This window comes from Mesocricetus auratus, unplaced genomic scaffold (assembly GCF_017639785.1).
Source record: "Mesocricetus auratus isolate SY011 unplaced genomic scaffold, BCM_Maur_2.0 Super-Scaffold_100051, whole genome shotgun sequence".
Classification (NCBI taxonomy): Eukaryota; Metazoa; Chordata; class Mammalia; order Rodentia; family Cricetidae; genus Mesocricetus; species Mesocricetus auratus.
Window position 1 is genome coordinate 4825811 of NW_024429228.1, and position 26139 is coordinate 4851949.

The 26139-nt window shown below is 39.9% G+C and overlaps 1 protein-coding gene across 1 annotated transcript in view; it reads left to right on the forward strand.

Annotated features, from left to right (window-relative positions):
- Positions 1-5785: 5785 nt before the first annotated feature.
- The window catches only part of LOC106022300 (A-kinase anchor protein 9), a gene marked incomplete at its 3' end in the record, with an annotated part of 118165 nt that continues 97811 nt past the window's right edge, over positions 5786-26139 (forward strand). The window contains 6 exon segments of the mRNA XM_040735810.1: positions 5786-5970; positions 12438-12668; positions 16422-16469; positions 19367-19537; positions 20229-20384; positions 21786-21983. Of these exon segments, the coding sequence (XP_040591744.1) occupies positions 5923-5970; positions 12438-12668; positions 16422-16469; positions 19367-19537; positions 20229-20384; positions 21786-21983 (852 nt within the window).

Below are 26139 nucleotides of genomic sequence, written 5' to 3' on the forward strand. Positions count from 1 at the left end.
TCTTCCATCAGTTGTTGGATGAAGATTCTATGATGATAATTCAGGTAGTAATCCATCTGATTACAGGGGAAGGCCAGTTCAGGCACCTTCTCCACTAATTCTTTCCTTGAGGATTCCTGGGAATTTCATTAGTGCCAGAATTCTTGATAAACCCATAATGACTCGTCAATCAAGATATCTCTTCCATGTTCTCTCTCTCTCTCTCTCTCTCTCTCTCTCTCTCTCTCTCTCTCTCTCTCTCTCTCTCTGTCCATATTTCCTCCAACTCAACCATCCTGTTCCATCTTGTTTTCCCTCTGCATTCCCTTCTGCCCGCCCTACACCCCCTCAGGAGATCTTGTGGTATTTATGATTTATGAAATCTTGCCTCAGGATTCAGAAAGCAAAGTCAACCACAAGCCATACATGCCAGGGACACACCTTTAATTCCAGCAGTTACAAGGTAAGAGGTGGTGGTATACACCTTTAATCCTAAAACTCAGGAATAAGAGGTAGATGGAACTCTCTGAGTTCAAGGCCACCTAGGGATACATGAGATTGAATCAGTGTAAAAGAGGAACACTGCTCACGCCTTTAATCCCAGGACTAGATATGTATATAAGACAGGAGCAAGGATTCAGTAGGAGACATTCATTCTTCAGTCATGCTGAGGAGAGGAGAGGATTAGCCCACTCAGCCTGAGGTAGTGGTAAGAGCTAGTGGACTTTGCTTTTCTGACCTTCAGCATGAAGTTTGAACCCCAATATCAGTCTTTGGTTCTTTTATTTTTCATGTTACAAGATCCTTATATTTCCCCTTCCCAGGTGAATACTTGTTTCTCTTAGAGAGGGTTCTTCTTGTTACCTAGCTTCTCTGTGGTCATTTGCTTTATATCTCATATCTCATTACGTGTGAATACATACTGTGTTTATCTTTCTTGGACTGGGTTACCTCATTCAGCATGTTTTTTTTTTCTAGTTTCATCCATCTGCCTTCAAGTTTCATGATGTCATTGTTTTATTTTACTGCTAGTAGTACTCCATTGTATAAATGTACCACATTTTCTTTATCCATTCTTCATTGAGGGGCATCTAGGTTGTTTATAGGTTCTGGCTATTATGAATAATGCTGTTATGAACACAGTTGAGCAAATGTCCTTGTGGTATGAATGTACATCCTTTGTGTATATGCCCATGAGTGGTATTGCTGGGTCTTGAGGTAGATTGATTCCCAATTTTTAAAGAAACAGCCATACTGATTTTCAAAGCAGCTGTACCAAGTTGGCACTCCCACCAGTAATGGAGGAGTGTTCCCGTTACTCCAATCCTCTCCAGCATAAGCTGTCATCGGTGTTTTTGATCTGAGCCATTCTGACAGGTGTATGATGGTATCTCAGAGTCATTTTGATTTCCCTGATGGCTAAGGATGTTGAGCAGTTCCCTAAATGCCTTTCAGTCATTCGAGATTCTTTTGTTGAGAATTCTCTGTTTAGAACTGTACCCCCATTTTAAAATTGGATTATTTGGTACTTTTGTGTCTAGTTTCTTGAGTTCTTTATATATTTTGGATATCAGTCCTCTGTCCAATGTGGGGTTGATGAAGATCTTTTCCCATTCTGTAGGCTGCTTTGTCTTATTGACTGTGTCCTTTGCCTTATAGAAGCTTCTCAGTTTCAGGAGGTCCCATTTATTAATTGTTTCTCTTAGTCTCTATGATATTGGTGTTACATTTAGGATGTGGTCTCCTGTGTCCCTGTGTTCAAGGCTATTTTCCACTTTCTCTTCTATGAGGTTCAGTATGGTTGGATTTATTTTGAGTTCTTTGATCCAATTGGGCTTCACTTTTGTGCATGGGGATAGATACGAATCAAATTATTTGCATTCTTCTACATGTTGACATCCATGTATGCCAGCACCATCTGTTGAAGATGCTTTCTTTTTTTTTTCAATTGCATAACTTCAGCTTCTTTTTTCAAAAATCAGGTGTTCATAGTTGTGTAGAGTAATATTCGTTTCTTGAATTTGGTTCCTATGGTCCACCTGTCTGTTTTTATGCCAATACTAAGCTGTCTTCATTACCTTGTCTTTATAATAGAGCTTGAAGTCAGGAATGGTAATGCTTCTGTGACCTCAGCAACTCCTTGAGACACAGACTGCTACTGCACAGAGAGGACCAAGAGGTGTGTCACCAGCCCCTCAGCTGGACAGTCCATTCTGTATGCCCTAGACCTAGGGGCAAAACCCCACCCACCTCTGCCACCCACCTCAGCTGCAATAACAGGTCAGTGGGCAAGCCACATGCAGGCAGCCTGCTGCAGCACACCTCCATTAGTTAAGACACTTTTAAAATTCAAGTTTCGGTCAACTAAATTTTGCTTTTCATTAATATGCAAACCCATTTTTCTTACTATGTAACAATGAACATTAATCAAATAGTCATTTTAGAAACAAGAACACATTTTGTGAAATGATTCCTTACGCATACATTACAGTACACTGAAAATACATTTATATAGTTTTCTATTACTATATAGGTCAGGCATACCAGTTCAAATAATATCAACATCTAATATTGCTTTGTAACATGCCCGACTAATGGATTTTTTGGGGGGTTAATTATTGTTTTATTAATTATATAATTTATTTTATGAATTTGTTTTGTTTTTTAATTTAAGTTAGAAATAATCTTATTGTACATATCAATCCCAGTTTCCTCCCTCTCTCATCCTCCCATACCCTCCACTGACCCCCCTCCTACTTGATCCACTCCTCAGGGAGGGTGAGGCCTCCCATGGATCAACAAAGTCTGTCACATCATTTGGGCAGGACCTAGGCCCTCCCCTGTGTATCTAGGCTGAGAGAGTATCCTTCCATACGGAGTGGAATCCCAAAGTTCATTCGTACACTAGGGATAAATACCAACAAATAGTTTTTAAACAGTTGACTATCATGCTTTAATGTCATTTCATATGTAAAGTTCAGAACTAATGATGATTGATCTCCAACAATAAAAATTAAATTCCTTCCAACAAATACCACTTGTTTTATTAAAATTAATACATCTATAATATCATTTACTATACACTACATATTTGAAGAATTTGCATTATTTCAAAAATTTGTTTTTACATTTTTTGAGAATTGTATACCGAGTTTTTATCATTTTCTACTTTCCTCTCTTCCCTCTGATCTCTCCAAATCCATGACTTCTTTAAATTTTTTGTTACTTTGTTATTTATTTTATTACATGTACACATGAATATAAATATATAGATGCAACCTGTTGATCCCATCCATTGATTTGCATGTATGTGTATTTCAGGGCTGACCGCAATGCATTGAATAGATAACTAGGGAACTCGTCACTCAGGAACACTTCTTCTCTCAGCCCATTGCCTGTAGCTCACAAAGGACTTTTTTTAGTTTTTGTTTTTAAATTATATTCACAAATGTCATTAAATATAAATATATATTTGTATATTTATTACTTTTTAAATGTGTCTGTGTGTATGTATATCTATCTATGTATCTATGTGTCTGTCTATCTCTCTATATATTCCTTTTCATTCCAGGACTGTCTTTTAATTCTTTCTGCTAGAGAAGAGTCATGAATAACAATCCTGTTGTCAATGACAGTCTCAGCGTTTGGATTTGAATTACTGAGATCTTATGGAATTCTTTTTAATTTACTGTTTTCATGTATGTAAATGTAAGTACATGATGAATATGTGTTCATGATATGGAGAGTGCATATGATGGGGGATGTCCTTTTGTATGCTGTGAATATATGCTTCTCTTATTGGCTGGTGAACAAACTGTTTCAGCAATGGTCAGGAAGGATATTACATAAAGGTAACCTGTCTTAGTTAGTCTTTGTGCCTTTAGCCTTGAAGGAGAAGGAGTAGTTAGGTCACTAGAAGGTTCGGTAGGTATGACTAATTTCTAGGTAGACACCCCAGGTCCAGGTAATCAGGTGACCCAATGTGAAGGAGATTCCAAACTAAATGACATCCAAATCGACCCTTCACTGTAGCTTCTCTACATAGTAATAGCAGAGACTATGAGACTTTCCCAGTGGCTTCTGGTCTCATTCAGAGAAAAGGACACCTTTCTTACAATGGCCTTCAGATTTCAGTCTGGCCTTCTGTCACCCATGTGAGTTCATGTCTAATCTCCCTCTCATCCATCCCATTCTTCATTGGCCACCTTTGTGTCATGCTCTCCCTCTAGGGCTCCACTCACAGTGGACTTTGGATCTGTTGCTGACGTCATTCATACTCTCAGCTCACCACTTCATCTTCTTCAAGGCTTTGCTGAAATGCTATATTCTCAGCCAAGGACCTGAGTGAAAAATTACATATAGGAATAATGGAAGTGTGTGACAGGAAGTTACAATTGAGCAGGTGTCATACGAAACAGCAGTAATTCCACAGACTTGCCTTCTAAGAGATGTCATGGCCCAGCTGACAGTGTGCGATGTGTGTATTCCTTATACATGAGATAGACAGGGATGTGATTGGTGATTACTAATGGTAACGCAGAGATAATCTTTCAATGTAGGAGGCGATGATGACCATCTGTAGTTACAAAGAGGAGACAAATTCCAAGAGTTGACCTTCTGAGCCACTGAGAAATTTGTGTTCATTAGCAAACAGGAAACCTATGAGCTATCCTGGACTCCTGCCTCCTAGGCAATCAGAATCAACAGATAATCACCCAGTTCTGGCAGTTTAGAACACTTCATTGTAGATTTATATCTACACAGGGTGGAGGGTAACTGAGAAAATAACTCCTTTCCTCCCTCCCACTCTTTCTATTTCTTTATTGCTATGATGAGTTGTCTAACCTCACATTCCCAATTCCTGCTGTGATTACAAGGCAGTATGACTTGATTTAAATTGCCACAATAATGTTTGAAATATAGGCATCTTTAAATCACAGGTACTGAAGATATCCTTGGTGTCTGACAGACATAAGGTTTTTAGTTTCTACTTTTTCATATATGTATGTCCACTTAGCACCACTTTTAAGATTAAATTTATCTTTAGTTTTTACCTGCTAATTTTTCAGTCCAAACGTTAAAACAAACAAGTGATCAATCTGAGACACACTCCAGGAATGTTTTTGAGGGAGGAGAAAAGAATGGATTGCTAGTGCAGATGGGGGAAGGGCAGACAGTAATATTCAGTAATATTCAATTTGTAAGCATGGCTCAACTCAGTCTAACAAATTTACTGGTCACAAAATTTCACACTAGTCATTTCAGTGAGTGTAGATGGGTTTTTTTTCTCAATTTATATTATGAATCGCACCTTCTTAGGAGAAAGGTTCCCAAGGAGAAGACCCCATGGGGAGCAGTGTCTCTGCCTTGCTTCAGGGAACAAAGAGCCAGGAGAAGCCTGGGGCAGCAGGAGTTGTTCTTGTAGAACTTGGGTGAGCAGGAACCGGCTGGGACTAGAGGGAAGGACTTGGGATGGGGTAAGGAAGGAGTAGGGTGTCCTCGGTGTTCCCCCTCAGCCTGGGCTGATAGACCATTGCCACGCGGGTCCCGTCCTGGCCACCACACTCCCCACTGTGGCTTGTCGTCTTGAGGCGGCCTCGGCTTTTGAATTTGGAAACGCACCTCTCTGTGATAGAAGCTGATTCCCAGGGAGGAGTGGGTGTCGGGCTCAGGCCCAGAGCCTCAGACCCGGGCGAGCCAGGCGAGGGGAGCACCTGCCGAGCCAGGCTCGCAGCTGCGCGGACCGCTCGCCCTCGGCGCCCGCCCCGCCCTCCCCGTGTGTTTACGTGGGAACGAAGATGGCGGCGGCGATGGCCGGGCCTGTGAGGCCGGCACGAGCTGCTGGTTAGCGCTGAGCTCGCCCGGGGGGCAGCGGAGCTCGGGCCGCGTGTGTCGGAGCAGACATTTCCTCTCCACCCCGTCCCCGCCTGGTCGGCAGACGCGATGGAGGACGAGGAGAGACGGAGGAAGCTGGAAGCCGGCAGGGCTAAGGTAGGAGCGCGGCGGCCTGGCCGCGTCGGGAGGCGGTGTCGGGGGGGCGGGGGTGGAGGGAGAGGCCAGACCGCGGGGCTGGGGCCGGGGCCAGGGCAGGGGCTGGGGCTCGGGAGAGCTGCCCCTTCTGGCTGCAGCAGGAGACCTGATGCCTGCACCACCAGTCTCCTTTCTCCCGGGTGCCACACAAAACCCTCTCTTAGTCCCCCACAAACTGCCACGGAATTGCGTTGCAGCCTCCGCCCTTTCACTGTCTAAAGGGAGTTTGGGGAGTGGTTCAGGCTTTGAGCTTTCTGAGTTCGAGTTTAGGGATTTCTTTACTCTGAGGGACACCCGTGCTCTGATCACCATCCTGCTGCCTTTAGGTGTCAGGCTGGCACTCTTGGGTGTGTGTGATTGGCCCGTGACAGCTGCCTGGCCAGCGGCGTGGCTTGAGTGTGCCACAAGTGCCAGCTGTGAGCTTGGCTGAGGGGGCGTTTTTTTTAGAAGGGGTTCTCTCCTCCTCCTCCTTCCTCCTCCTCCTCCTCCTCCTCCTTCTCTTCTTTTGCATATTTGTGTAGAAGGTCTTTGTCAGAGCATGCGACTTTTTGTAGTGTGTGGAATGGAAATTCTTGGCATCAAAAGGTTCTATAACCCAAACAACACCTATAGAATCGCTATTAATGTATTTGTTGAGTTCAGTTTCGTGTGGGCGTATGTGTATGACAAGACCTGTAAACAATCCAGAATTCTATGTAGGTGTCCTTCAGTGGGCTGAATGAATATTTCACACATGAATTGAATGTAATGATTTCTTTCTGAAATTACCTCTGTGAGCTTACTTTTGCCTTCCTTGCTTCCTAAAATGAAGGTATCTTGGAGATATTATGTTTTCATAGGTGGGGACAATTAATTTTTCCTATTGTAGATGTTGGCTTTGTGTCAAGTTGACACAAGCTACAGTCATCCAAGAGGAGGGAGCCTCAATTGAAAAAAAAAAATGTCTCCTTAAGTTCTGGCTATAGGCAAGCCCATGGAGCACTGTTCTTAGTGATTGGTGGGGGGTGAGCCCAGCCCATTGTGGGCGGTGCCCTTTGGGCTGGTGTCCTGGGCTGTTTAAGGTGGAGCACTCCATGTGGAGCAAGCCAGTGAGCAGCACCAAGGACCCTGCTCCAGCTCTTCCTTCAGGTTCCTGCCCTGTGTGAGTTTGTCCTGACTTCCTTTGATGATGACTGTGATATGGGAATAGAAGCCAAATAAAGCTTTTCCAAGTTGCTTTGGTCACGGTGTTTCATCATAGCAATAGTCACCCTAAGTAAGACATCTATTTCCTTTTTTCTTCTCTCACATTAACAGAGGAGAGCAGGTCAGTAACGAATGAAGGGATACTGCAGAGATACGGTGGTACATGCTCAGGATTGGTTTGTTACAGAATATGTGCAGGAGTTACCTTTGTATCTCTAGAATATGTTTAGCTGACTTTCCCATAAGCACCCTCTATGTAGAGTCTAGATTTGAATGTGTGTGTAGCATTCTATGTATAAATGGAGGAACAGGGGAATCAGCATCTTTAGAAGCCCAGCTTTGCTTACCATTGTGCAATCTGAGAAAGTGAGCACCTTCCGTGCATCGAAGGAATTGAAGACAGAGTGTGCATCCCTTTGTAAACATAGAGACTTTGTTTAGATTGTATTTTTCCTGTCCTTACTCCTGCCTCCCCTTCTTTCTTTTTTAGCAATCTTAGACCATAGTTCAGGGTAGCCTTGATCTCAATGTGTAATCCAAGCTGGCTTCAGAAAAGGATGATTCTTGTGTACTGGATTTAAGTTGGTGTAAATCATTTCATAACATATACTACAATGTATACCTGATGAGCTGTTTCTACAATGATCATTTTTGTGTTCTACATAAATGAAAATTGTCAGTGGAACAACTTACCAATCAATTTACCAGGAAAGATTTAAGAATTGTTGTTTAAAACTAGGTTATCAGAGACAATAATTAAGCCCACTAAGCAAGTAGGAAATAACAAGGAAAATAACTAACATGGAAGATATCTGTGGGAAAGCAATGCTTGTGTACTGTTTTTTCAATGCCAAGCCATATCTCCAGCCCTAAAATATTTGTGTTATGACCATGCAAGAAAATGTTCAGCTACCATTTTTCAAACATAATAAAACTTCATCAAGCATAGTGTGGTACAGTGTGTGCTCTCTGACCTGAGTGTCACACAGAATATGACAGTGTTGATAGGTTTCCTACTTTAGTATGATCCTGGACGTGTAATCTCTTATTCCACTACTGCTTGTGTTATATAGTTGAGCTTCTGTGTTGTTAGGTATCTGTGTTCTTAGGCAAAGTGTCATGTGACTCAGGCTGGCCTTGAACTCCCGGTCTATGCCTCCTGAGTGCTGGGACTATAGATCTGTGCCACCAGGCCCAGTGGATCTCCTTTTCTCTTTTGTCTTTCTTATCCTTTGTGCTCTCTGTCAGCTCTCATGGCTTTGGATGTGGTCATCTGGCCTTGTTCCTTTCCCTCTCCTTTTCTCCCAACTAGCTGTTTTAGATTAGCAGTGACTAAAAAAACCCAGAATATAACTGGATTTATTAGACTAGTTCGTAAAAACTCCAAGGAGAACAGAGTCCAGGTAATGAGGAACCGTATGAGCCACTGAACAAGCTTGGTTGTAAAAATAGTGGGAACTGTTAAAAGAATGTGTGCTTGTCTTTCCAAGTAGTGCAACCATTTTCAGATAGGTGTGTTGCTACCGGAGTAGTAATACATTGTTTTGTAAGCGCACGCACAGACACACACACACACACACACACACACACACACACACACGGTCTCATTCTACACAGATCAAGTTTGTCTTAAACTGAACATAGGTCTGCCTGCCTCTGCCTCATGAGTGCAATGAGTGCTGGGATCAAAGGTGTGCACCACCACAACCAACCCAACGTTCAGAAATCATGCTCAAACCTTTATCTTATATTAATTTTTCACAATTTTATGAAATAATAGTCTGACTTAGATTAAAAGGTCCTAATGTTAGGAACACATATTTTGACTCATGAGCTTTGCCAACCCTCAGTGAACACAGCTAAGCAGATTATAAAGACTTTTTAAAAATAACATTATAGAAATTAGCACCATTTCATGTCTCATAGGATTTTTTGAAAATTCTGTTTTTTAATTTTTTTGCTGGAAATGATCATTTATGACACCATAATTCTTGAGTTTAGGAATACCTGATTGTTTAGTCAGTTATTCTTGTCCTGGTTATAGTAAGACATTTGCTTGGGATCTGAACCAGTTTTGAAAGACAAATCTATATGGACACAGTATCTTTCCAGTAAATCTTGTAACTATTTCTGTGACTACATATGTTAACATTTTTATAATTGGCTTCTAAATGGCAAACACAGATGGCTGGTGTCTGACTTTCCAGCCTGTTGTAGAATAAATGTTTTCTTAGTGAGTTAAAGTGTATGGTTTCAGTGTCAGGTGGTTATTTAACTGACTAGCTTTTTACTTATCTGTTACCGTATGATTTTCAGATTTAAAGTAAAAATAAGTAGTCAAAAGAAACTGGATATATATGATTTTGTTTTTCTTTCATTTTTAATTAAATAGAATTCATCCCAGATAGCTTTTGTATATATTATTTTTATGAGAATTTCAATTTTTATTTTTTTAAGAAAAAAAGCAGGAAGGATAATTTCATGTTTTTCATTAATTTGATGAGTAACTGGAACATTTTTTATCCAGTTCTGAACCCATGGTACTTGAGTTGGTGGAGCTGTGCATGCTTTGTGTTATGTAACCTCAGTTATCAAGAGGTTTAAATTATTGCTTAGAGGTGTCTTCTCTAAGTGATGGTTTCCCTCTTTTATTCCACATACACTTAGCTGAGTACTTTTCTAGGTGTTGAGTATAGACAATTGAACTAAAGTCCTTGCCCTCATGGAGCCTTCTGCTTAGTTACCCCCCACCCCGCCGCCAGACTTCATATAGTCTACCACAACAGACTAACACAGTGTTTGTAATTTTATGTGTTTAGAACTGACCCATTCCAAATACAGCTATCGAATCAATTATTGTCCATGCACGTCTTGTCCATTGGATTGAGTAGTGTAGACTGTTGCTTTGCTTTTCAGTCAAACTTTCCATAATTTGGTGTTTTCATTTTGCTTTTATTGATGCACTTATACACCTGGATAAACACTAGATAGATGATTTGGATACACTAAAAGAACCAGTTCTTTGTAGCTAAATCTTAATTCTCAAGTCTTCTGCTGTTAATGAATTTTAATGGTAGCATGATAGTACAAACAGGTTCTGAAGTATGCTTTAAGAATACCATTCTTAATATTTTTTGGCATTGCATTCTCCATGAAGGAACTTTTCTTTATACATGATGAGTTTGGACTTTTGATTCTATTTACAGATAGTATTTTAACAGCAATCCAGTCAGTTTATTTATAAGTGTATGCTTTAAGTGTATTCCAGGGGCTTAATACTGTACAAAGAAGCAGCACTGCACCTGTCTTCAAGCAGACAAGATTTAGATAACTGCTGAATTGCTAAATAACTTAGTATATTTTTATGTTGTATGGTACTAGTAGCTGCTGTATGTGCTTGCTGAATTAATGTCTTTAAAAAAATAGGACACCCCTATTTATATTATTTTACAGTTGGTAAAATTTAAAAATACTATAGTTATTCATAGTGTTTGTCACCTATTTTGATAGTAATATTAACATTATTAGTGATATTGTGTTATCAAAATATATAATAACTAATCTGCTATCTTTGTAATTAGTGCAGTTAATAGTTACAATATGTCTATAGTATTTCTAGTATATATGTATATATATTATACATGTATATATATATTCCATATATTTTTTTCAATATATATATTAAAAGCCCTAGTTCTTACTTTTGGCTTTCTTTGGTGTGATTAAAGAACTCAAATTTAAGAAGTGGCGGTACGTATTTGTTTCATATAAAATCAATTTTATAAAAAAGGAAATTCAGGCTGGGGAGATGGCTTACTACGCAAAGTGCTTGGTTGTGCAAGCAAAGTTCAGCTCCCCGATATCCATACAGGAAGCTAGGCCTGGTGGTGTGATCAGTTCCTGTCCTAGAGACAGGAAGATGCCTGGAATTGCTGGCCAGCCTACCTAGCCAACACTATGAGCTCCTGCTTCAGTGGTGAGTGATACAGGATGGTACCTGCAGTCAACCTCTGGCCTCCCATGCACACACTCAGGCAAGCACACCTATGTGCAAACACACACTACTCAAACCATACTCAGAGAAATTAAATGTAGGAGAATATATCTGTAGTTCAAGTTGGGAAACACACCAAAAATTTTATACCTTGTTTTTTTCAAAATTTAATTATGGCCGTGAGTATAGAGTTACTAAAATCCAAGCTAGATATAATTCTTGATGGTTGAAGTCTGAGTGAAACCTGCTGTGTCTCTGTTAAGAAGAGGTGTGATGGTTTTCTTTTCATAATAACTATACTAGGATACTGTTTTATAGCCACTACTATGTCATTAGTGGTTGGCATTAATATTTTTAATAAGGGTTCACTAGTTCACCCATCATTGAGTTATATATTGTATGATAATTCTGACTAGATGATAGTATTTTACATGTCCTGGTTCAATGGTAGACACATTGTATAATATTGAAGAAGACTTTTACCTTTTATGGTTTTCTTTCTGCCATGGAAACTGAAAGTGTTTGCTGTTCTTGTATCCCCAAATTCTTTAGTACTCATCCATTTTTCTTATAACTTTAATCAGTCTTTAATGTTTTAGTGATAGCTGTGTCTTTGTTGGCTACGTTTTTAAAAAGAAATCACAAGTGCAAGAGGTGCCCAGGATTAAACATCTCTTTAAAAACTAAACTTAAATAAGAATAGTCCCCTGCTGTGGATGGTAAGTAAATTGTGTGAATAGGTGGCACTAGGCTATGGGACTCCTGAGGGTGATATAGAAATGATTGAGGACTGGAAAGCATCCGTCTCTGGAATTTAGACTCTTCCCATTATTTTCTTTATAGATAAGGCTATAAACCACAAAAAGAGCTAAATCTTTTGGCGCAAGCCCATTATCTTTAGTGTAAAGTTAAATTCCCAGAAAACCCATGAAGGATGATGCACTTGACCTCCTTGTGTGTGTCATGCTTTAAGACATTTGAAAGCCAAAATAATACTCTCAGCACCTACCTCTCTCTCCATCTTCTGACTCTGGGCTGATTTTCTTTCTTTCAGACATTTTCATTTCTTAGTCCTGACTCAGAAACATCCAGTTTCTTTGCAGTTCAATAGTAATTACTCTATTAAGGAAAGGACAAATGTCCTTTATTTTGTCACTCCTTTTAGTGATAGCTTAATAAAATGACCCAGAGCTTTAATAATGATAAAAAAATCTTATGTGATAATGCCGCTTTCTTTTTCCCCCTATAGCTTTCTCAGTATCGACAAAGAAAAGCCCGACGTGATGGGCAGACTACTAAGAAGACTAAAAAAAATTCAAGCTATAAACAAGATGAACACAACTCAGATATTAATGAACAAACCGATGAGATGTCCATGAATGGTTCTCAAGGTGTAGAATCAGCCGGGGATCCTGATTCCACCGAAATGAGAGCTCTTCCCTGTGAACAAATAGAGAAGCATAATCAGGTCTTAGTTGAAGTGAGTGCTTCCAGATTTTCAGCATAGTTCTGAGTGGAACGTCAGTGTAATGAGAGTGGCCATCAGCTCAATGTGCAGTTTAATGATGACTTTTGTCCCTTCTTGCAAATTTCAACAGTATGGTAGTAACTAGACCTAAAATATTTACTAACTTCTGAGGGAGACCTGTGGGCTTCATGCAAAAGCTATTTATTGGACATTCACAATGCAAAGATGAGGAAAGCAGATACAAAGAAACCACTGTACTTCTATCAGACCCATGCCAGCAACAGTGAACCTGCTACTCAGAGTACAGAGGATGAGAGAGCCAGCCTTGTGTGTGCTACTTGGGTAGCTTTGGAAGGGTAATATTGGAAGGATGAGTGGGAATCATCGAGGGGTTAACAAAAAAGTAAGGGAAGCAAACTCTGTGCAGAAATAAAGGCATTTGCAAAGATAAAAAGCAGTGAGAATCCTAATTCCCAAGTCCCCTCCCTCTTGTTTAATGGTGTAACTTTCTGAAATGGTGGAGTTAGAATGGATTAAAATTGTTGGTAGGTGATTGGCTCACCAACCAAATGAGAAATAGAGGGATGGGTTACTCAGGAGAGTATTAGGAGGATGGATATTATTTTAATGTTGTGCTACAGTAGATTTATGTAGAAATAAGAGTAGAATAGATAGGAATTGTACTAGTTAGGGTTTCTGTTGCTGTGACAGAATACCACACCCCAGAAGCAGGGTGGAGAGGAAAGGGTTTATTCGGCTTATGCTTCCACATTTCTGTGCATCCCTGAGGAGGTTAGGGCAGGAACTCAAAGAGGACAGCAGCTGATGCAGAGGCCATTGGGGTGCTGCTTACTGGTTTGCTACCCATGGTTTGTTCAGCCTGTCTTCACACATGGGAAACTTCAGCACATGGAGACTGAAGTGCGATGTAGTTTCATTTCTGCTATTGTAATAAATACCCACAATAAAAGCATCTTAGGGGAAGAAAGAGTTTATTTGACTTATGATTCCAGGGTCTAGTCCACCATTGCAGGTAATTCAAGCTCGAGGAAGCTAATCCTATTTCATCCCACAACCCAGGGAGAATAAATGGGTGCCTACCTAGTGTTCAGCTCCCTTTGTGTACTCTTAAAAAGTTCAGGACCCAAGCCTAGGGAATACTGGTACATAGATTGGGCTCCATCTTTCCACATCAGTTAGCCCAATTAAGAAAAATTCATCACAGGCCACCCTATGTAGATGAGTCCTCACTGAGCCTCTCCCCAGGTGATTCTAGGTTGTGTCTAGGTGACAGGTAAAGTTAAACATTATATGGGAGGGCTGGGGAGGTAGAGGCGTGCCTGGGCTGTGGAGTGAGACTTTGGAGAGGGGGACAGGAGGAGAAGGGAAGAGGGAGACACACTGAAAATATAACTGAATGCACTGTAGAACAAGCATTTGTGCTTCACATGGAGACAGCTTTACTTACATGCCGCAGCTGTATTCTGTAAAGTTATCCCAATGATGAATTACTATGCACTGAACCATTTTTCCTACGGAAATCAGGTCTAGATTCCTGTGAGTTACTGGTCCCATTTTGTTAAACGGTTGGTAGAAGGCTGGCAAGAAGGGTTAGTGGGTAAAGGCACTTTCCGCAGAAGCATGGTGACCTGAGTTCAATTCCCAGAGCGCATGGAAACAGGAAAGGTAATCAATTCCCCCATATTTTCAGTGTAATCTCACATTTGACATGTTGTGCATGTTCCCCCATGTCATGCACATACAAATTAATAAATAAGTTAAATATATAATTAAAACAGCAGTTGTTACACAGTCTTTTATATGAATTTATGTTTCAAGTCTCCTTATGTAGGATAGATTGTTAAGTCATTAGAATTCAAGTGTGGTTCACATGTGTGTATTGAGTAAGAGGACTTGAAACAGAAGCATACACGTGCACACACACACTAGAGACCATGCCTGAGCCATATTGCTTTGGAGGTTGTCCTGGAACTTGCCCTGTAGACCAGACTGGCCTGGAACTCACAGAGATCCACCTGTCTCTGCCTCCCAAGTGCTGGGATTAAAGCTGTGCGCCACCAACGCCTGGCAAGATGGATTTTTTTTTAACATTATAGTATATTGATATTTGGATTCTTTGCTGTAGTTTATCATTTTGAATGCAGTAACTTTTGTTAATCTTTTTTTCTTTTTTGAGATGAGTCTCTCTATGTAGTCCTAGACATCCTCACAGAGACCCACCTGCCTCTGCCTCCAAAGTGCTGGGATTAAAGGCGTGTACCACCATAACTGACTAATCATTCTGTTTATTCTTTTGAGGGGGGCTGTTTTTTTTTTTTTGAGACAGGGTTTCTCTGTGTGACCCTGGCTCACTTGGACCTCACTCTATACCATGCTGGCCTTGAACTCACAGAGATCCACCTGCCTGTAACTCTCTTGTGCTGGGATTAAAGCCATGCATTACCACCCAGCTAAGCTATTTATTTTTGGTACAAGATTTTAATATACAATGTGTACTTAATTGTCATATGGAGGGATTGTGTCACAGGAAACTTTAGATTTAGAAAAGAACATCATGGGCTGCAGACCTCAATTCAGTTCCTAGAGCTCCGATTAAAATGCTGAGAGTGGTGGTTTACATTCATAATCCCCATGCTAGGGAGACAGATAGAAGGGTTCCTGGGGCTCAGTGGGCACCTAGTCTCACCTACTTAGTCAGTTCATGTCAGTGAGAGACCTTGTCTCAAGGCAGATCAGCAGTCATCCTGAGGATGGTACCGGAAGTAGTCCTGTAACTAATTAACTGTGTGAACAGAGCCTCCTGAGTTAGGAACTCTAGGATTTTAGACTAGAGACAAGCTTATTTCTTTTCCTGCAAGCAGTCACTACTTCTTGGGAAGGCCATTGCAGAACTTGATCTTGAATGTTAAATAGTGTTTCTGTAGGAATAGATGAGGAATTACAGTGATAGTATTTATAAACTCTCTTTTGTTTTATGTTAGAGTTGTGTGTGTGTGTGTGTGTGTGTGTGTGTGTGTGTGTGTGTTTGTCTTGGACAGTAAAAACAGAAACTAGAATAATTAGTATTTATTTCTTTATTCTATTCCTTCACACTTGAGAGAGAACTTCCAATGCCCCTGACCTCATGCCCAAAATCTGGGATAAAGCAAAAATGTGTGATATTTACATTGTTTATCTGTTTAGATATTTTGACTATGGGGGTTTATGTTTGCTTCCCATAAATGCAGTGCCCATGGAGGCCAGAAGACCAGCTAATAGTCTTAACTGCTGAGCCATTTCTCTAGCCTTCAGCAAATGTTTTTAATCGAGTGCTTGGTACGCTGTAAGAGCATTGTAACATCAAAGGGTGCCATTGCTCTCAGGTAATTACTTTTAGCATCAAGATCTGATGAATACTTTTGAAGAAGTGATACTTCTGATAGGAGCATTTAGGACTCTTATTTAGGAGTTATAAAGTGTGGAGAAATCATACTTTGGTGTTTATGACTTACAAAGGGTAGGTACTGTGTATAAGAACATGTACCCTTGATAATTTTTTATATGGAGAACAATTTACTACTTAGACTCTAATTCATAGGTGAAATTTTAAAGATCTGAATAATTTCTGCTAGGTTTTCATAGTATATCACTTGGTTTTAGTAGCTTTTTATGTAGTAGTTAATCATTATGCTACCAACAATAGTTGCTTTGTGTAAGTAAATACAGGGAAAAGGTATAATTGTAAATTGTTTACTTTTCTTTTAGCCTGAAAGTGAAATTTCTGTGACAGCAAACTACTACATTTCACAAGAGGTAAGATTAACAATTTCAAATTTTATAGGCAAAAATTGTTATAACACTAAAATTATTGATTGTTGGTACTTTATTTCTTGTATTTTTACAGACTTCTGTTACATTTCTATAAATACAATAACAACAGCATAAATGGTTAGCAAGCCATAGATATATTCTACTGCTGCTGTTTTTCACAATGCTAGCTGACACATTTACCATTCTGTAGATTTATCTTCAAATACATAGAGATTCTGATTAGTATCTGGGAAAGGCTTTCATACTGGGTTTCTAGGCAGAAGGCCATGGTGACCTGGTTAGCGTCTGGGAGAGGCCCTGCTGCTGGGTTTCTAAATGGAAGACCACTGAGAACTGGTCTCATTTAGCACAGCAGTTTTTCTTCTTTTTGATAATTTGTTTTGAGTAGAGCTTTCCACAAATGTGTGGATTCACATTAACCATATGGACTTTTTTATTGGCACTAATGGTGTGGCAGTGACTTTAGGTGAGAAACTGTTAAGTGGAGATGATCTCTTTATGACGAGTCCTCGTCCTATGATGGTAATAGTTTTGTGTTATTTGTCTTAGTGTTTTAATATGATCACCATTTCTTTGGTACAGAGTTAGAGAACATGAAAACCTTTCTCTAAGTGTAAATGTGTCAGCAATTAGTACATTTCATAAATTTCAGTGTATTGCAGGTTTCAAATAGAAAAGAGAACCATTTATGCTTAAATTAACATAACACAATTTTATATTTATAATATGGGTAGAACCTTTTTTCTGAAGAAATGTAATATATTTTGGAGCTAAGAATGCACTTATTGGTAGACTGACCAGGAAATTAACCAACAATGGATAAATAAATGGATATCTGATTCAAACTATATAAAATTTCCTCTGTGGTCAGTATGGATTTACAAGCACAGCCTCTAAAAACTACCTTTGAAGAATACTATGCCAAAAAAGGATGGGATAAGTACAAGCGAAAGCCATTCGTGTCAAGCAAGCTAGCAGTGTAAAAGACACTCTGACAAGTGTCACACACAGAGGACAAGAGAGACAATCTCAGTCACAAAAGCACAGGGAAGAGTAAGTAATCAGAAAGTAGATGAATGAAGGAAAAGTAGGTAGAAAGCATTTCTGTCTTACTCTGCATTTCAACAAACCCCCAATGGGGGACTGGGAGTGGATGGGGATGCAAAAAACCAAACCAAACCAAGAAAACTTGGAACCAGAAAACAATCAACAGAGTTATAGGAAACAGCAGAGTGCGGTCAATAATAGCACTAATTGTAAATAGACCCTACTTTTCAATTAAAATTGGTTGGACGACAAAATAAAGAAAATATAATTGCTTGTTGTCTGTGAGAAATACATCTCACCGACAAAGACATTGTACACTGAAAGTGAATGTATCAGAGTGCACATACCAGGTAAGAGGAAGCTTAAAAACCAACACAGGTAGGTGTACTCTTATCTGATGAATGCACTTTATACCAGAGTCGATCAGAAAGGATAAAGAAGGTCGCTGCATGTTAATGAAGCAAGGATAATCCTTTCTACTTCTTGCAGCCCTTTCTGTACGCCTGAGAGAGTGAATGCTGCAAATCATGAGATGGAGACCTTTGAGCAATTGCCAATTTTACATGTTTGATCGTCATTTCTGTCCTATCCCAACAGGGATGTTTCCTTCACTAGCTGGTCTCTAATGCTTCTGATGCCTTGGTTAGTGTAATCAGATCCTGGCTGGTTTTTCCAGTTTGAACTGTGGTAAAGTCTTGACTCATTCCCAGCCTTCAGTCCTCTGAATTTGGTGGACATGGGCATTGCTGTTTGGGCAGTTTGGGCACCATTGCCAACTGTGGTGCTAAAGCGTTTATGGAAGCTCTTTAGGTTGGCACAAACACTTCTAAGATCATACAATAGTGTTTAGGCTTTTCACATGCCTGTCTGGCAGCAAGAAAGCAGTTGTGATGACAAAACAAGAGAATGAAGAGTGTACTGAGGAGTCTTCCACTGTGGGCTCCTTCATTGTGCCTGTTGGCTGGGCTATCAACGTGATGTTTCTTTCATCTTAGAGACCGGTAGACAGTTGCAGAGGAGAGGGAAGCCAAAGAGGCGATGACAAAGCCTTTTCAGGGGCTGGGGAGATGGTGCAGCTCTGAAGTACTTGCTGTTGAAGAATGGGGTCCTGGGTTTGCTTCCTCAGCACCTGTGTTAAAGCCAGGTGTGATTGGTGGTTTCTGTAATCACAGCACTGGGGAAGTCAACACAGGATTCCTGGGGCTTTGGCTCAGTCAGTCCAGCGGAACCAGTGAGTCTCAGGTTCATGTTTCAGCTCTCCATCTCAAAATATTAGGATGGAGAGAGACTGAGAAAGACACCTGACATTGAACTCTGACCTCACATCCATACACTGAAAGCCATAACAGTCCGTAGCCTGTCCAAATATCCTTTGTATGGAAAAGGAGTGTGAAGAAATTAGTGCTGAATGGAAGAGAAGCTGCATTGTAAGATCAAAGATTGTTTTTATATCAATAAATGACTGTTGTTTTCAGAAAAAACAGGAAAGCCTACAAATTTATTAAGGATATATAGTATTTAAACTATTTATGATACTAATGTTTTATACTGTGTAAAGGCACCCACCCACCTTGCTTAAAATGCTTTCCTGCATGTACTTCTATTTGTTTTTAATAGTTAACAAAATCAGTTATCTCCTTTCTGCAGTGCAGAAATCCTTATATGCTGTTAAGGTATCTATCTCATTACTACCAAAGCAGGTTTTTGTACTAATGAACTTGCAGGAGGTAGAAATGTTTTAAAATGGACTGTGCTGTGGTATTTTAAGTTTCATCCCTCTGCCTGAGGAATGTTGCTAGTACTGAATAATTAAAAACTGTGGATTGATTTAGGAAGAAGAATTTGGCCTTGAAAACTCTCATTCTGAACAAGGAGCTCAGTGCAGTCAGACCCATGTCGAGATGACTGAAAATGATTTGGCTGGGAAACAGCATGAGATTGAAGAACTAACTCAACAATTGGAAGGAATGAGGGCCACCTGTGGGACGGAAGTGCTGCAGAGGGTGCGCTCACCTCTGGTTTGTTATACATGTGAATGGTAGTGTGTGTGTGTGCTCATTACACGGGGGGCTTTGCAATGACAACCCAGGTCATTTCATAATTTTTGTTCCTGTACATAGATAGCATCCACAAACCCATTTAAAATGAGGATTGCAGAAACACAGCTGTAATATTAGGACTTTCAAAATTTAACTATGTAAAGTAGGTAGAGTGAAACCACTCCTGTAAGACAGGTGTCTTTTTTGTCATCAGTCTGAGAGAAGTTGGTGTAAACCACAAAAAGTATGACTTAAACCCCTTAGGAATGTCAGCAAGTCCTTGTAAGTCATCTTACTGGTGACAGTGACATCTGCTTTGCATGTAAGTCAAGATGAAGAGGGACACTGATAAAAATGACAGCATACTTCATCCCAGCCTCTTCAGAATCAAGCTCAGGTTAAACGTGGCTGTTGCTATTGTGTAGAATAAATCAGGGCACTCCAAAGTATAAAGATGCTTCTCCTATACGAAAACATAGAAAAAGTCAACCCAAATATATTCTCTTTCTTCCTTAATGCAGATACATGTTTTCAAAGTTAGTTTTGAAATAAAATTTATTTGGACAGGCCAGTAGCTGTCAGGAAAAACTACTAAACTGTGGGGGGGAAAAACACCTAAAAGCGAATATTTACAGTCTTCACTGGTTTCTCTTAGTTATATGAATTTGAAGCTGCCATCAAACAACGAGACAGCATCATTACTCAGCTAATTGCTAATTTGCAGCAAGCAAGAAAAGAGAAGGATGAGACAATGAAAGAATTTTTCCAATTGACAGAACAAAGTCAGAAATTACAGATTCAATTCCAGCATGTAAGTGTTATGTGTCCAACATAGTTTATTGATTTTGTAGCAATGAATTATAACTTTTTCACATTCCTGAACAAATCAAAATTTGCTATTAAGCCATTTTCTGCTTTTGGTGTACTAAAAGAAGTATTTTAGTGTACTATGGTAGTGTATTGAAAACATTGGTAAATTTGTGTTGTTATAGTAATCAGTAATTGTTTGTTTGTTTTTTGGAGACAGAGTTTCTCTATGTAGCTTTGGAGTCTTTCCCGGAAATCACTATGTAGACCAGGCTGGCCTCCTCACATCGATCCGCATGCCTCTGCCTCCCGAGTCCTGGTGTCCAAGGTGTACCCTGCCACCATTGACCAGCATAGCCAAGAATTGAATTCATATTTCGTGAGTGGTTTCCTGTTATTATTTATATAAAAACTCCCTATTTCTATTTTGAAAGTCTACAAAATCTTACCAAGGTGGGCTGAGTGGATTTTTGCAGACATCACTCTAGTTGTGTTGGATCTTTGTAATCCTGGCATGGTTTTAGTCAGGTTGTAAATGGTAACTGGATCTACTCTACACCTTTCATTTACTTTATGTTTACTTGGGAATCCACCCTGGCTAGTATTATAACCTAGAGTTATCTGAAAGAAGGGAACCTCACTTGAGAAAATGCCTCCATAAGATTGGCCTGTGAGGCATTTTCCTAACTAGTGATTGGTGAGAGAGGGCTCAGCCCATTATGAGTAGTGCCATCCTAGGAAGGTGGTCCTGTTTTCTCTAAGAAAGCAGGTTGAGCAAACCACGAGGAGTAAGTCACCAAGCAGCAATCCTCCATGGCCTCTAAGACAGCTCCTGCTTCCAGCTTCCTGCTCAGTTTGAGTTCTTGGCTTGACATCCTTTGATGATGGAAGCATAAGGCAAATAAACCCTTCCTCACCAACTTGGTTTTGGCGGTGGTGTTTTATTCAGCAGCAGGAACCCTGGCTATCACAATGGCTGATTGCATTGCTCAGAGTTTGACAGCAAGTATCCCAAAACAACATGAAATATCTTAAGCCTGAGAGTTCACTGGAAGTATGCAGGTGTCCTACAGAATTTAGGGACAGAAACATAGTCAAGACTTTGAAAGATATTGGAACTAGAGTCTGAAAAGTAGCCAGGATGCAGCAGTATGTTCCTGACCACTTCTCTTGGCATTGTGACCTCGGTCCTCTTTCCCTCACTAGAACTGCTTTGTCTGAACTATCTTTTAGAGGATACTTTGGTGTCTCAGTCTATCAGTCCAGTCATAGCATCAGCAGATCTCAAAGTCCTGAAGAGAAGAGAGGTCACAGAGAGCCAGTGTCGGCAGAATAAGACTCCAGAAGTCTGTTCATGAACAGTCATTGAGCGTTCAGTAGGTTGAAGTTTCCTTCTGTTTTCAAGTTACAGGCCAGTGAGACATTGCGTAGCAGCACCCACAGTACCACTGCTGCGGAGCTCGTTCAAGTGAAGCAGCAGGTCCACGCCCAACACCAGCAGCTGGAGAAGCAAAACCATTTGCTAAAGGATTATCAGAAAAAGGAGGAGGAATTAAAAAATCAAATCTCCTTTTTACAAGAGAAAATTGAAGTATGTGAAATGGTAAGGATGTCAGCTAGCTTGTCATAACTTTGTAATCTTGTTACTATGCATGTGAATTAGAAACGTTTGTAATTAAGTCAAACTTGTTGAATATGGAAAATAATTTATTTCAAAGCAGTTAGAATCTCATACTAACTGTATATCTTCCACTCATATAGTTGTTAAGATAATGCTGCCCACTATTGTATTCATTAAAGTGGTATGCATATGTTACCTGAAGACCCACTATAACCTAAATTTATGACTCAAATATCTATCTTGTCCCATCTGAATTATTCCCATCTATTTTAGCTATAATACTGAAATATTTCATGTTCTTTGGATTTTATGGTCTTTCCACAGCCCAATGAATTTAAAAAGACAAATACTAGTTAGGACGTTATTAGTGTGCAGATGGGAGGGTGTTAGCAGGCAGACGTTGTGGCATTAGACTGATATGAACTCATTTATGAATCATATTGTAGTGCAGTTTATGCCCATGCGCTGCAGTTCTTCACCACAATTTCCAACATTGTTTTTTTCTTTTTTTCCTATTTTTTTATTTAAATTAGAAACAAGATTGTTTTTATATGTCCATTCCAGTTCCCTTTTCCTCCCCTCCTCCCTGCCCCCCACCAGCTCCCTACCCCTAACCCTTTCTGCTCCCCAGGGAGGGTGAGGCCTTCTATGGGGGATCTTTAAAGTCTGCCATATCTTTTGGAGCAAGGCCTAGGCCCTCCCATATATATCTAGGCTGAGAGAAAATCATTCTATGTGGAATGGGCTCCCAAAGTCCATTCATATGCCAGAGATAAATACTGATCTACTACAAAAAGCCCCGTAGATTGCCAAGTCCTCCTCACTGACACCCATGTTCAAGGGGTCTGGATCAGTCCTATACTGCTTTCCTAGCTACCAGTCTGGGGTCCATGAGCTCCCCCTTGTTCAGGTCATCTGTTTCTGTGGGTTTCACCAGCTTGGTCTTGACCTCTTTGCTCATCACTCCTCCCTCTCTGCAACTGGATTCTAGAGTTCAGCTCAGTGTTTAGCTGTGGGTGTCTGCTTCTGCTTCCATCAGCTACTAGATGAAGGCTCTAGGATGGCATATAAGGTAATTATCAATCTCATTATTGGAGAAGGGTATTTAAGATAGCCTCTCGACTATTGATTAAATTACTAGTTGGGGTCAACCTTGTAGATCTGTGGACATTCCCCTAGTGCCAGTTTTCTCTTTAAACCTGTAATGGCTCCCTCTATTATGGTATCTCTTACCTTGCTCTCCTCATTCTTCCCCCAACTCAACTTTCCTGCTCCCTCATGTCTTCCTCTCCGCTCCTCTTCTGTCCTTCTCTTTCTCTTAGCTCCTGCTCCCCTCCCCCCACTCTTTCCCCTTTTCCGGGGGAACATGTATGTTTCTCTTAGCCTTTTTTCCTAGCTTCTCTGGTGGTATGATTGTAGGCTGGTAATCCTTTGCTCTATGTCTAAAATCCATGTATGAGAGAGTACATACCATATTTGTCTTTTTGTGACTGGGTTACCTCACTCATGATGGTTTCTTCTAGTTCCAACCATTTGTCTGCGAATTTCAAGATTCCATTGTTTTTTTCTGCTAAGTAGTACTCCATTGTGTAAATGTACCACATATTGTCTATCCATTTTTCAATTAAGGATAATATAGGTTGCTTCCAGGTCTGGCTATTACAAATAATGCTGCTATGAACATAGTTGAACAGATGTCCTTGTTGTATGACTGTGCATCTTTTGGGTATATGCCTAAGAGTGGGTTTGCTAGATCTTGTTGTAGACTGATTCCGTATTGCTGAGGAATCATTTCCAAAGTGGCTGTACGAGTTGGCCCTCCCACCAGTAGTAGAGGAGTGTTCCCCTTTCTCCACATCCTCTCCAGCATAAACTGTCTTTGGTGTTTTTGATTTTAGCCATTCTGACAGGAGGAACATGGTATCTCAGAGTTGTTTTGATTTGCATTTCTCTGATGGCTAAGGATGTTGAGCACTTTCTTAAGTGTCTCTCAGCCATTTTAGACTCCTGTATTGAGAATTCTCTATTTAGTTCTGTACCCCACTTTTTAATTGGATTCTTTGGTCGTTTGGAGACTTGCTTCTTTAGTTCTTTGTAAATTTTGGAGATCAGCCCTCTGTCAGATATGGGGTTGGTGAAGATCTTTTCCCATTCTGTGGTCTGCTGGTTTGTCATGATGACTGTGTCCTTTGCCTTATAGAAGCTTCTCAGTTTCAGGAGGTCTCATTTATTAATTGTCAATCTCAGTGTCTGTGCTACTGGTGTTATGTTCAGGAAGCAGTCTCCTGTAACAACTTGTTCAAGGGTACTTCCACTTTCTCTTCTAAGAGGTTCAGCATGACTGGATTTATGTTGTGGTCTTTGATCCATTTGGACTTAAGTTTTGTGTATGGCGATAGACATGGATCTATCTACAGCTTTGTACATGCCAGCATCCAGTTATGTCATCACGATTTGTTGAAGAGACTTTCTGTTTTCTATTGTATAGTTTTAGTGTTTTTGTCAAAAATCAGGTGTTCGTAGCTGTGTAGGTTAATATCAGGTTTTTCAATTTGATTCCATTGGTCTACCTGTCTGTTTTTGTGCTAATATCAAGCTGTTTTCAGGACTGTAGCTCTATAGTATTGCTTGAAGTCAGAATTGGTGATGTCTCTAGAAGTTCCTGTATTGTGCAGTTTTGTTGTGGCTATTCTGGGTCTTTTGTTTCTCCATATAAAGTAGATTATTATTCTTTGAAGGTATGTGAAGAATTGTGCTGGGATTTTGATAGGGATTGCATTGAATCTGTAGCTTGCTTTTGGCAAGATTGCCATTTTTACTATGATGATCCTACCTATCCAAGTGAATAGGAGATCTTTCCATTTTTTGGTATCTTCTTTAATTTCTTTCTTTAAAGACTCAAAGTTCTTGCTATAGTATGTGGTCTTTAACTTGTTTGGTTAGCATTGCCCCCAAGATATTTTATGTTGTTTGTGACTATTGTAAAGGGTGATGTTTGTCTGATTTTTTTTCTCAGCACATTTATTGTCTGTATATAGTAGGTCTACTTTTGTTTTTGTTTTTTATTTTTATTTTTTGAGTTAATCTTGTATCCTGCCCCTTTGCTGAAGGTGTTTATCAGTTGTAGGTGTTTCTGTGTAGAGTTTTCAGGTTACTTATGTAAACTATCATATCATCTGGAAATAGTGAAAGTTTGACTTCTTTGTTTCCAATTTGTATCCCCTTGATTTCCTTTTGTTGTCTTATTGCTCTAGCTAGAACTTCAAGTACCATATTGAAGAGTTATGGAGAGAGTGCATAGCCTTGTCTAGTTCCTGATTTTAGAAGAATCACGTTGAGTTTCTCTCCATTTAGATTAATATTGGCTGTTGGTTTACTGTATATTGCTTTTATTATTTTTTGGTATTTTCCTGTTATCTGTGATCTCTGTAGGATCTTTATCATGAAGGTGTGTTGGATATTGTCGAAGACTTTTTTTAGCATCTAGTGAGGTGATCATGTGGTTTTTCTTTTGCAGTTTATTTATATGGTAGATCACATTGGTAGGTTTTCACATGTGGAACCATCCCTGAATCAGTAGGTTGAATCCTTCTTGATCAAGGTGGATGATTTTTCTGATGTATTCTTGGATTCAATTTGCCAGTATTTTAGTGAGTATTTTTGGATCAATATTCATGAGGGATACTGGTTTGTAGTTCTCTTTCTTAGTTGTGTCTTTGTGTGACTTGGGTATGAAAGTAATTGTAGCTTCATAAAGAGTTTTGGCAATGAACCTTCTGTTTTGTGGAACAATTTCAGGAGTATTGGTATTAGATATGTTCTTTGAATTTCTGGTAGAATTGTGCACAGAAGCCATCTGGGCATGGGCTTGTTTTGGTTGGGAGACTTCTGATGACTGCTTCCATTTCATTAGGGGTTACAGGTCTGTTTCAATAGCTTATCTGTTCTTTTGTTTTGTTTTGTTTTAATAACTGTAGTATTTTCCCCCTTTTAAAATTTACATTAGAAACAAGCTTCTTTTACATGTCAATCCCAGTTCCCTCTGCCTCCCCTCCTTCTTGTCCCCCACTGACTCCTATCCCTTCCCCATTTTGCTCCCCAGGGAGGGTGAGGCCTTCCATGGGGGATCTTCAAAGTC